This window comes from Filicampus tigris, chromosome 12 (genome assembly GCF_054856515.1).
Source record: "Filicampus tigris isolate MCC_2025a chromosome 12, RoL_Ftig_1.0, whole genome shotgun sequence".
NCBI lineage: Eukaryota > Metazoa > Chordata > Actinopteri > Syngnathiformes > Syngnathidae > Filicampus > Filicampus tigris.
Genome location: NC_141228.1, coordinates 3,646,322 through 3,659,401, shown reverse-complemented (window position 1 = coordinate 3,659,401; position 13,080 = coordinate 3,646,322). Strand labels below are relative to the sequence as shown.

Here is a 13,080-nt window from a genome sequence, read left to right as displayed (position 1 = left end):
ATATATGTGCCTTGGCTCACTAAAGGTTGGGGGCTTTAAGGACTAATCTTCAGTTTTATTCACTGATGAATGCTGTGTTACTTTGGATAGGTGAGATGGATGGCAGTATGGTTGGTTAATGGCTGCCATCTCCCAACGTGGCTGCAGCAGTAGCAAGGGGGAGGAGGAGTGATGGTTTGGGCTGACATAATGGGTGGTGAGATGGTAGGCCTCCTTAGGGTACATGAAGGTATCAAATTGACCTCTGCCAAATATGCGGAGCATGTAATTGACCATTTCCTGCCATGTTATAAAGAAAAGAACTGTGCCTTCTGTTGTAAGATAATTCTCAATTAAGACAAATACACTGTCAAACACTGCAAAATATGTTTGTTTCAATTGTTTTTATTTTACAAAAAGAAAAAACAATATCTGCATAAATGTAAACATATATGCACACATACGCAAATCAATAAACGAAACAAAGAGGGTCTCCTAAAAAAATATTAACCAAATCCAAAACAACACTGCAAAATATGTTGTTGGAGGCTGCTATAAAAGGAGAGAATTTAGAGTGTAGCCACCATCATCCCCAGACTCCAACCTTTTTGAGAAACGCTGGTGCATCTGTAAAGGACGATTATTATTAGGCTGTATGGCAAAAAACATTAGAGATATTTTTTGACATTATTTACAAGGTATTAAGGTTTTGGTTTAATGTTGTGCTTAATATGTGGAACTCTTGAAAGAATACTATACTGTTGTCATTGTGGCGGTTTTGTTCAATAAAATCCAGATTATTATAGAAACTAATAGAATTGTTGCGATGAAAAAATGCATTCCGTATGCAATAAAGCATATCACATACTAAAATTAACAAAGAACAGCATCCACTTAATTATTTGGAACACGGTGTGTTGTTCCTAACCTTTTCATACAGGAACATTGCAAGGTTAGAATAGAAAAGAACTAAATTTCTACTTTGTAGGTTGATGCTCAATGGCAGTTCCACGCCAGTACACCAGAATGACAGGCAGGCAGTCAGACAGAAGACAGACTGAGTGACTGGCAGACAAGCCAGTGCGAGAGTGGTGACCTTTTGAGCCAAAACTGAGGCACAATAATCTCACATCAAAGTCGAGCCCCAAAGACTAGTCTGCAGTCAGAGCTTACTGCTTTTCTTCAAACACAATATCACCACACACTTTTCGAACTAACTGCTAGCATTAGAACCTTGTTCTAACTATAGAAAATATGTAATGAAGTTATTAAAATGTTGATTTATTGATGTTTATTTCGAATGGGCAGTCATAGAGCAAGAATTGCTTTTCTTTATTCCTTTTCCCTGCACAGTTTATAACCTGCAGATGTGGCACATCCAGGTCAGTAAATATTTACATTCTCGGATAATCAATATATTTAGTCAAATCCAATCACAATCCCTAAATACATTACGTATGAAGTTCATTCTATAGAACTCTCTGATATATACTAAGTAGGCTACATTAATTTATTTTCAACCTTCAGTTCGGTTTAATCAACTTCATTCAGCCAATTTCAGCTAATATTTTTTGTCATGAAAGTTCCCATCTTACTTGTAGATTGTGTGTCTCACTGGTGTTGCCGGGGGAGGTGGGAAGGTTCTGTATTTTAAATACAGACGTTCTGACGACACACAAGCGTCATCTCATTGTTTGCAATCCACATCCAACCTGATTGGAAAACCTCAGTCATGTGTTGACTTTCATTGCACATGACACATAATTTCCTTTTTATTTTTTTATAATTGATATGCTGTGCTGTAATTGCTGGTACGCTGCTGACACACTCAGTTGGACAGGTCATTCAATGATATTTTTATCATTGAGGTTTCAGAACAGCTCTTTTTTGCCATTAATATTTTGCATTGTTAGTTGGGATACAATTGAATCAGGGATCAAAATAAAACTGAGCATTTATGTGTGTGCGTGTGCGTGTGTTGGGGTGTGTGGGTGTGTGTGAGTGTGTGTGTGTGTGCGTGTGCGTGTGTTTGCATGTGGGGGTGCGCATGTGTGGGGGTGGGGGTGTGTGTGTTACAAACATGGAAACAGGTAAGACTCTACTTAACTTAACCAACAATATTCCAATAAAATGAGTCTATAAAGAAATTGCACTTTTGCCTGTACCGTTTAAGTTTTTCATAAAGATAACTCATTCTATTTCTACAGCTAATCATGGATTATTGCTTTTTCATTGTTAAAAGAATCACTGGCTTGCTTTTTACTCAATTAATGAATTATTCTTTGTACTACGGTACATTGGCGACACAACAAGGATGCTGCAGTGTAGTAAAAGTAAAAGAGTGTAGTATAGTAAGTAAAAGAACTTTGAGCAGCTTTTCTTCTGATTAATGCTGTCTTTTCTTTCTTTAACAGTCAGAGGGTGTCATGTCTCTCTGGTGGAACACTTTGAAGTGAGATTATTGGGTCTCCACTTTGGCCCAAAAGGTCACCACTCTCTCACTGTGGCTATGCTTCCTCTGCTACATAATCCAGTCTGCTTTTGAGTCAAAGCAGAGGAGAAGGAATCCCACCTTGGCTTTCAGACACGAGTGTGTCTAACTCACATTGAGACATAAAGTCCTTAATCCTCCTTTTCATTTGGCAAGAATGGAACAGAACAAAAGTATAATTTGAAATAGATTTTGCATACAAGACCTTTACTATAATTTTATTATCATTGGCTTGACAAACATTATTAAGGTCAGCAATGTTAAGCATCATCTTTATTCCATAATATCTTAATTAATCACATCCATTGACATTGATGATAATAAGCAATTATCCACCATTTTTTAACCTGTTACGCAAGATTACTATTGTAGTCTGTAATTTTTGCTAATTTATGAAAAAAGAAACTGAAAGGCTCCATCTACCCGAAATGATCAACAGGATTGTCAACAACTCCCACTCTCTGTTTGTTATGATAGATAAATTTACGAATCCTCCTAAACAGACAAGCCCAGAACTCTTCTCCACTGAGAAATGCAATGAATTTGCCAACTTCTTTAGTGAAAAAATCAAAACCATTAGACAAAAATTGAATATCGCACAAACAAACAGGAAAACTAACCAGTGTCTAAAACTTAGAAAGAATTTGAATGTTATGTCACGATTTAATATGGCTGATTTAAAAATCTTAGAAGGAACAGTTCAGCATTTGAAGTCAACAACATGCACTCTGGACATGATACCATCTGACTTTAAATAAAAAGTTTTAATCTCAGTAGAAAGTGATCTCCTACAAATAGTTAATAGCTCACTCGCATCAGGCATTTTTTCAAAGTCACCAAAGATAGCTGCCATAAAGCCACTCCTAAAGAAAATGATTCTTGATGCCTCTATGATGATCAACGATAGACCTGGTTCTAACCTCCCTTTTATATCCAACGTTATTGAGAAAGTTGTATTTAACCATCTTAGGGACTTTCTGAAAAAAAGTGAAATTCTTGATAAATTTCAGTCGGGCTTACGACCACATCACAGCACTGAGACAGTACTAGTCAAAGTGTTAAATAACATTAGCCTGAACACTGATTCTGGTCAAGTATCAGTTCTGGTTGGATAGGCTGGAAAACTGGGTTGGTCTTTCTGGAACAGTCCTTCATTTGGTTTAGGTCCTGTTGAGAAGGCCGGAGTTATTTTGTTACAATTGGCAGTTATGAATCTGATCGGTTGGCCATGTGGTGTGCCCCAGGGGTCAGTTCTTGGTCCTCTTTTGTTCAACTTGTATATGCTCCCTCTGGGTCAAATAATACAGAACTTAAACATTAATTATCACAGCTATGCAGATGATACACAACTTTATGTGTCCGTGTCACCACACGGACATACTGTGTCAGTGTCTGGAGCAAATAAACACCTGGATGAGAGAGAATTTTCTACAATTAAATGAAGACAAAACTGAAATTATTCTGTTTGGCAGTAAAGAAAAGGGGGTCAGTTTTAGTAAACATCTTCAGACTCTGGCTCTTAAAGGGGAAGTCAACCCAAACATATTTTTTTTCAAGAATATGTTCTATGTTGCGGCACGGTGGTTGACTGGTTAGCACGTCCGCTTCACAGTTCAGAGGTTGTGGGTTCGAATACAGCCCTGGCCTTCCTGTGTGGAGTTTGCATGTTCTCCCCGTGCCTGCGTGGGTTTTCCTACAGGTACTTTCCTCCCACATTCCAAAAACATGCATGGTAGGTTAATTGATCACCCTAAATTGCCCCTAGGTGTGCTTGTGAGTGCAGTTGTTTGTTTGTCCCTGTGTGCCCTGCGATTGGCTGGCAACCAGTTCAGGGTGTACCCCGCCTACTAACCAAAGATATCTGGTATAGGCTCCCGCACACCTGCGACCCTTGTGAGGATAAGCGGTATCGATAATGGATGGATGGATGTTGTGTGCAAGCGCACTAGTTGAAACAAGGCATTTTGATAAATATTGCGTTTGTGAAATAAGAGTTAATCCACCCAATCACGGCTGACCTGTTTTTGAATCTGAGCCGTGATTGGTCATTACCTGAGCCTTGGGATGTCATTTTCGGTCGACAGAAGAGACAAAATGGCCGCCCCTTGAGATGGCTAAAAAGGTGTGGATGTTGCAGTTTAACTAATATTCCACAAATTCAATATTAATCAGAATGCCGTGTTACAACTAGTGGGCCCACTGGGAACATATTCTTGAAAAAAATGTGTTTGGGTTGATTTCCTCAAACCGCTGACCAAGTCCGTTGCCTTGGAGTGATAATAGACTCAGATCTGACTTTCAACAGCCACATCAAAGTTGTCACCAAATCAGCTTTTTACCATTTGAAAAACATCAACAGAATTAAAACTTTTCTCTCACAGAAAGAAAAGGAGAAACTCATCCATGCGTTCATCCCTAGTAGACTGGATTACCGTAATGGCCTTTTAACAGAACTTTCCAAAAAGACCATTAAACAGCTGCAGCTCATCCAGAATGCTGCTGCTAGAGTTTTAACCAGGAGAAAGAGATATGACCACATCAGACCAGTTTTAAAGTCTTTACACTGGCTTCCTGTCACTTACAGAATAGTTTTTAAAACTCTACAGATTGTTAACAAATCCCAGAGCGGTTTAGGCCCAGAATACATCTATGATATGTTCAAAGAATATAAACCCAGCAGGGCCCTCAGATCCAAGGACTTAGGTCAGATAGCCCAGACCAGAGACCAGACTAAATATGGGGAGGCAACCTTTAGCTGTTATGCTGCAAAAAGAGTGGAACAAAATGCCAGTGGAGATTAAACGTTCACCAAATGTAGACACTTTAAATCCAGGTTAAAAATATTTCTGTTCTCTCGTGCCTATGCATGAAATCTGCACTGTATTTTTTATTTTTTTACTTATCATGCGCTTAATCATTTTAATCTAATTATTCTACATGATTTAGATTTTTGTAATTCTTAATGTTTTATTTCTCTTTCTGTAATGCTTTTGATGTTTTATGTAAAGCACTTTGAATTGTCTAGAGCATGAAATGTGCTATACAAACAAACTTGCCTTGCCTTTAAATATATGGTCGTAAGTATTCAGACCCTTTGCAGCAACCTTCATATTTGACTCACATGCCGGCCATTTTCTCTGATCCTCCTTGAGATGGTTCTGCTCTTTATTGGAGTCCAGCTGTGTTTAATTAACCCATGAATGACGGGAGCGCATAACCGCATTTCTACCACTGAAGCCGGGAGCGCTGTTGCGTGTTTCTCCCTTTAAAGCCGGGAGAGCGCATACGTCATTTTCTTTTTTTAATCCAATTCTCGGTCTCTTAGCCAATGAAATGTTCCAGAATATACATGTGAACACGTCGTGTGTTGTCGGAGGATATCCAGAATTTTTTCGAGGAGTAGTGGAGGCACAGTCTATTGCGGGAGCTCTGATATAAGTCACGGCAGCGATATAGACGAAACGCTTGCGGACCTTAAAGCTGTGAAACCATCCAAACATGATGTATGGTTAAGATATATGTTCGTAGACAATCACGATTTCAATGTCTTTGTAAGAGAACACAGCATGATAATTACCAATCGATTTTTTAAAACAAAAAATAGTGCTTCACTTGCATCTTCGATTGAAACAGTAAAGATTACTAAACTTGGCTCTGTGTGAAAGCCACGTGTCTAAATTCTCAAATTCTTTTGGAATTATGTTTCTATCCGCTACAGGGGCTGAGATATTAATTATTTTGTAGGTGGTGAAAATGTCAGGTTTTCAAGGGTGACTCCAAAGATGACCGTAGGTTTTAGAGAGATGTCTCATGAGAGGCGTCAGGCTTTAATGGATTAAACTGACTGGACTTGATTGGGAAAGGTCTATATAAGACCTTACAGCTCACAGTGCATGTCAGAGCCATGAGGTCGAAGGAACTGCCCAAGGAGATCAGAGACAGAATTGTGGCAAGGCACAGATCTGGCCAAGCTTACAAAATAATTTCTGCAGCACTCAAGGTACCTAAGAGTACAGTGGCCTCCAGAATCCTCAAACGGAAGAGGTTTGGCCTTGGTGAGAGAGGTAAAGAAGACCCAAAGGTCACTGTGACTGAGCTCCAGAGATGCAGTAGGGAGATGGGAGGTTACACAAAGTCAACTATCACTGTAGCCCTCCACTGGTCAGAGCTTTATGATAGAGTGACCCAACGGAAGCCTCTCCTCAGTGCAAGACACATGAAAGCTCACATAGAGTTTGCCAAAAAACACATGAAGGATTCCCAGACTATGAGAAATAAGATTCTCTGGTCTGATGAGACCCAGATTGAACTTTTTGGTGTTCTAAGCTGTATGTGTGGAGAAAAACAGGCACTCCTACCCAATACAATCCCAACAGTGAAACGTGGTGGTGGGAGCATCATGTTGTGTTTTTTTTTTCAGCTGCAGGTCCAGGACGACTGGTTGCAATTGAAGGAAAGATGAATGGAGCCAAGTACAGAGATATCCTGGAGGAAAACCTCTTCCAGAGTGCTCAGGACCTCAGACTGGGCCAAAGGTTCACCTTTCAACAGGGCAATGATGTGAATCATACAGCTAAAATAACAAAGGAGTGGCTTCAGACAGGGCGGCACGGTGGTCGACTGGTTAGCACGTCCGCCTCACAGTTCAGAGGTCGTGGATTCGATCCCGGCTCCGGCCTCCCTGTGTGGAGTTTGCATGTTCTCCCCGTGGGTTTTCCTACAGATACTTTCCTCCCACATTCCAAAAACATGCATGGTAAGTTGATTGGACTGTCTAAATTGCCCCTAGGTGTGATTGTGAGTGCGGATGTTTGTCTCTGTGTGCCCTGCGATTGGCTGGCAACCAATTCAGGGTGTCCCCCGCCTACTGCCCAAAGACAGCTGGGATAGGCTCCAGCACGCCCGCGACCCTTGTGAGGATAAGCGGTATGGATAATGAATGAATGAATGGCTTCAGACAACTCTGTGACCTTTCTTGACTGACCCAGCCAGAGCCCTGACCTAAACCCGATCAGCATCTCTGGAGAGACCTGAAAATGGCTGTCAACCAATGTTCACCATCCAACCTAACAGAACTGGAGAGGATCTGTAAGGAATAATGGCAGAGAATTCTAAATACAGGTGTGAAATTCTTGTTGCATCACAAGACTAATGGCTGTACTAGCTCAAAAGGGTGATTCTACTCAATAAAATGTGTCAGGGTCTGAATACTTATGACCATATGATCTCTCAGTTTTTATTTTTTAATAAATTTGCAAAAGTTTCTACATTTATGTTTTTTCTGTCAAGATGAGGTGCTGAGTGTACATTAATGAGAAATAAAATGGTTTTTTTTTATTTCGGCAAATGGTTGCAATGACACAGAAAGTGAAAATTTTCAAGGCGTCTGAATACTTTCCGGACCCATTGTACATCTTAATGAATCACTGAATTGTTAAAACTCTTCTTCGTGGATTATGTATGCCTGTTTTATACTGCCCCTTGGAGCAAGGCAAATACACACACGCACACGCACACACACACGCACACACACATGCACACACACACACACATTTATTTATATTAGGGCTGCAACTAAAAATTATAAAATAAATTAATCTGTTGGTTATTTTCTCCATTAATCGATTAAGCACATTTTAATTCCCATTCCTATAGTCAAAAACAACACATTATTTCAAATTGAAAAAAGAAAATGTACAAACAGAAAATAATTACTTTGTAAGATTCAGTTACTGGTTTGGTCAGAAAGATGTCAGAAAACCAGCAAAAATGTTGATCATTGTTTTCCAAAGTAAAAGCATCTGTTTGCAATTGTCTTATTTAAAAAAAAAAAACCAAACAAACCATACAAAGACAATCAATCTACTTTCGTGGAGAACGACTGAAATCTGAGAAACTGTGTGTGTGCGCATTTGCGTGTGCGCGTGTGCGCGTGTACGTGTGCGCGTGTGGGTGCGCGCGTGGAGGCGCGTGTGTGCGCGTTCGTGTGTGTGCGTGCGTGTATGTGTGTGCGTGGCGACCAGTCCAGGGTGCTTGCATCATGGATGGCATTATAGAATTTAGAATAAATATACTGTATAGTTTATTTTGTGATTGCACCATGAAGAGGAATGCTCATCAATAAATTAAATGCAGTAGTCTTTGCTGAATACAGTATTTTTCATAGCTGTGTATGGAAAGAATGTATCACTTGTCCCGGACCATTTGCCCACAGCACAGTTTGATTGCTTTATTTTCTGTTAATTTACTAGTGTTGTAAAATTTAAGAACAATCACAACATGTTTAACATATTGATATTCGGCATTTATTATATTATTCATTCTTAATTATCAATCAACACCATGTGCATTTTACAATTGAATCAGAGCGGCAGCCATTGGGACATATCCCCTGTCACTCGAGAATATCATCACAAAAAGCTTTATTTGTATTTGCAGGAAGAGTCTAAGCCCGCCTTCTAATGTGCTTTGATTGGCTGTTTTTAAGAGAGCCGAAAATCCTCGCTCTCCTGTTGGCTGGGAGAGCTTTCTGTTTGGGTTGCCTTCCAGCGACCGTCTGGACGGGGAGGGGAGCCGTCTGCCTTCCGCTTCTCGGCTGGATTGACACACAATGAGGAGCCAAGGCAGGGGAGACGCTCCGCAAACGCCGCTGTAAATAAAAACAGCAATCACTGAGGCCAGTGAAACATGGAGAATCAGGTAGGGTGGCTTTCGACTCTATTTTTGGACGCGTAACTTTTCAAGCGGAAAAAGACTGGCGGCTCTCGCTGGTCGGCCAGCAATGAATCCTCTGTTGTAGTCGCTTGAAGAGAGCGAGCAAGGGAGAGAGAGCGCGAGAGAGGGGGAAAAAACGCTGCTCCTGCTCCTGCTGCTGTACAAGTCGTAGTTGTTTGGTTCTGGAGCTATGCTAGCTGGCCACTCATACATCGGCATTTACCGCTAACTAGCTTCACGCTGCCGCTCCATTCAGCGCCGCTGCATAGCCGAAGCCACAAACCACCACACAAAGATATACCCACCCGGTATTTAGCATGCTCTATTTCGGTTCCAAGTCTAATGCAATTATGAGATACCCTGAAAAGCTTTTGAGTGGCGGTTGTGTCCAGCTAAGCTAAGCTAGTTCCCACAACCAGTGGAATATCGGCCCATGGATAAAGGCTAAGGAGCCGTGACAAGGCGCCGGGAAAAGGCTCGCTCGTCCTTCCCTGGTCGTGCTGCTCAAGCCAGGGCGGGGGCCTGCCTGATACCTGTCATACTTGCCAAAGAAACTCACCGAGGACACTACTATTTTGTAATATTGCCTAACATTTGGTTAATGTTTAACGCGTGCGCACTTTTTTCAGTATAATGCCATTGAATATGGGGGCACTCTGGCAAAATCCCAATGTGGAAAATTTGAACCGCACACATGCTTTGATTGGCGGCTTTCATTGAGTTGGTGTCCAAAATATACACTATTAGTGAATGAGGTTTGATATCAAACTTTCACGATTTAGTGTAATTGGGTGATTATGTATTAAATCACGTAACTCATGCAACAGTAGTACTTACATGCATTACATCTTACTTTTCGTTTAAGGCGTTTAGGCACATGAGCATGTTGCTGTTCCCTTGAGCAATTGGGTATTCAGTTCATGGAACCCTAGCAATGCTCAGGTAGCACCTGCCATCTCTTCATTAATCGTAATTCTAATTAGTTAACATAGTGCTTGGCCATTCAGTGCCCAAACTGGGAACCTTACAGATTGACCCACTGCCTTTCCCTTTAATTATGACAACAGTTAACAGACATTTCTGAACAAATGAACATTTCCAAATTGTCAGGAGTTATAATTGTAAGTTCCCCGCCCCCTGCATCTTATGTGTTAAACCACACTTAAATATCAGCCACTCTCTTGGGACTGCTTCTCCTAAGTTGCTTTAGGTTGGTGAGTGGTCATGCACAGGACATGTTCAGCTGCCTGCATCTTTACAGATTTTGTCAATGTTTGTCTTTCATGAAGGAAATGAGTACATATGCACACAGTTGTTGTCAGTGATCCTGTTTCCATTGGAAATATATTTTTGATTGTGTCTTGTATTGGTCCTATTTGGTGTCACTCCCGTTGCCTTGTAGACAACTGACTGACCTGGTGGCTATAACTGAGTAATACCCCTGTAATGTTTTGTCTTTGTAAGACATGTAGCCAAGCTCCCATCCCTCTTTTACTGGACATCTCATTTAGGATGCAAACAGAAATCACAAAATAGTCAATTTAGGAGATGACACAATTCCCCCTTCTTTCTGGTTTCTGACAAAATGCTCAGAGGAGAGCTGGATGGTCTTACATTTCACTTTATGCCATGTTGAAGATGACGGCACGGCAGTTTCCTTCCTTCGACATTTCTATGACAACCAGCTACACTGCGGGGCACTGTGCACAGTGGAAAACAAAATCCTGGGACGAGCGGGTAAAGCCTATTGGAGTCAGCAGCATGATCTACGGAAAGCTGGCAAAGAACACGGACGCCAATGTGAGGTCAAAGATACTGCAATAAAGATGGTGATGTTTCATTTAGGTTGTGCTTAAGGGGCGGTGTTATTACCGTGATTGAACTGTATGTCTTTACAATATAGAACGGTAACCCGTGATGGCAAAGAGTAAAAATGTGATAGCTGTAAAATCTGATAGAGGAAAGGCTCTGACTGCTCAGTACAATTGAGCAATATAATTAATCCCACTATGTGACACTATCACTCTTATATTTATGATTTATATTATTATCATATATTCGTGTGGTCAACATTTCTTAACACTAAGACATTTAAGAATGCCAAATCAAATTAAAACAGTGCATGCACCGTTCATAAAAGTTGTACAAGGCTCGAAATAACTTTTTTTTTCTTTGATTAACAGTTTTGCTAATCAATGACTTAATTGGAGGAACACATTTCTAATTTCAAAGAGCGATTTTTCGCAAATTAATCCCAGGGATCTGAAGCAGAGGTCTTATTAAATGACAAAATAAGACAATATGATGGGGGAGTTCAGTATAGCGCTGCAGCTATTCAATATTTCACACAGTATCCTACTGACCATTTTGTTAAATAATTGGGTATTCAGATAAACTATATTTTTACTTAAAATACCTATCACTTAATATTTTTTTATACAATCAACAGTTTTTATTCATTAAATTCACATTGTACATAACAGCATTTTTTCTTGTTTAGAAATATTTTCAGTGGGGCAGTTTGAAATACAAATGTAGGTTAATTTAGCATTTCTTATATCAAGAACATAAAGCATTAAATTAAAAAGAAAGGCATTAACAGCCTTTGTGCAAGTTCACTTGAGCAGCTAGCATTTTAGCATGCAACATAATAAAGCAGTAAGTTCATAGTTGTGCGTTTATGAATTTGTACCAGCTGACCAGGCATAAGACAAATATTCTTTATACTACTGGAAGATTTGGAAGTGTTCAAACTAAAACTAAGGCACCTTAAGAGCAAATCAATATTTAATTCATTGACTTCACCAAAACCCTCCTCTGTTTGGGTACATGACCTATTTCACTCTTAAGTCTTCTCTGACCATCTTTGTCATGTTCTTCAAACCATGTGACTCAAAATGTAGCTATTTACAGTACTACACTGGCCACATGTCATACAGTGCCTAATTCTTACATTGAGCAAAACTTGGAAGCACCTTGTGTGAAGCTTTTCATCACCAAAATGTGAGTAAAAAAGCATTTGAAATTGAAAACTATAGGCAGGGTAGACCTGAAGTTTACATACATAGGAAAATTATTTTTTTAACGTTTCAGATACACTAAGAATTGTAGGTATTATAGGTCTACAAATCTTATTTATCGAAATTTATGGTTCCACCCTGTATATTAAACGTTGATTAATTTTCTCATTTATTACAGATTTATTTTTTTTCGGGACCATACGGCATACTTAAAATCCTTTATTTTTCTCAAAAACAGTTCACCTTGTAATGCGGTGCGCCCTATGTATGGATGGATGTCAGCTTTTCAGTTCGTCTTTAACCCATTAAGGCCGGGAGCGCATACCCGCGTTTCTACCCCTAAAGCCGGGAGCGCTGTTGCATGTTTCTACCTTTTAAAGCCGGGAGAGCGTATACATCATTTTCTTTTTTTAATCCAATTCTCGGTCTCCTAGTTAAACGCACTTAAAACAATTAAACGCATCGGAAAATACACGTGACGGTGTCGTGACAACTCAGAGGATGTCGGTAATGTCCGCCAGCAATGGCGGACGCCGTCGGAGTGTAAAAGACAACGCGCTTGTGGACTTTGAACCTGTGGAACCAGTCGAACGTGATATATGGTTAAGATATATGTTTGTAGTAGGGCTGCCACAAACGATTATTTTGCTAGTTGATAATCACTAACAGTAGTCGCTATTAGTCGACTAATCGGATAATATATGTATCGTGGCAAATTGCAGCAACAAGCGTCATTCGCTTACAGCTTGAATTCTTTATGTACAAGCTAATCATGAAGACAAGTTGATAGTACATTCAACTTGCATTAAACTTTGCAATTCAAGCCATCATTCCTGACATGTTTATGAATAAAGGAGCGACTTAAATTGATGGCGA

The 13,080-nt window shown here is 40.0% G+C and overlaps 1 protein-coding gene across 4 annotated transcripts in view; it reads left to right on the top strand.

Moving 5' to 3' along the window:
• The first annotated feature begins 9,013 nt into the window (after positions 1–9,013).
• mllt1a (MLLT1 super elongation complex subunit a) overlaps positions 9,014–13,080 on the top strand; it is a 35,064-nt gene continuing 30,997 nt past the window's right edge. For all 4 annotated transcript variants that reach the window (XM_086046930.1, XM_086046928.1, XM_086046929.1 and 1 more), the window contains exon 1: positions 9,014–9,169. In XM_086046930.1, coding sequence (XP_085903056.1) covers positions 9,158–9,169 — 12 coding nt within the window. In that variant the 5' untranslated portion in view covers positions 9,014–9,157. The remainder of the gene's footprint in view (positions 9,170–13,080) is intronic.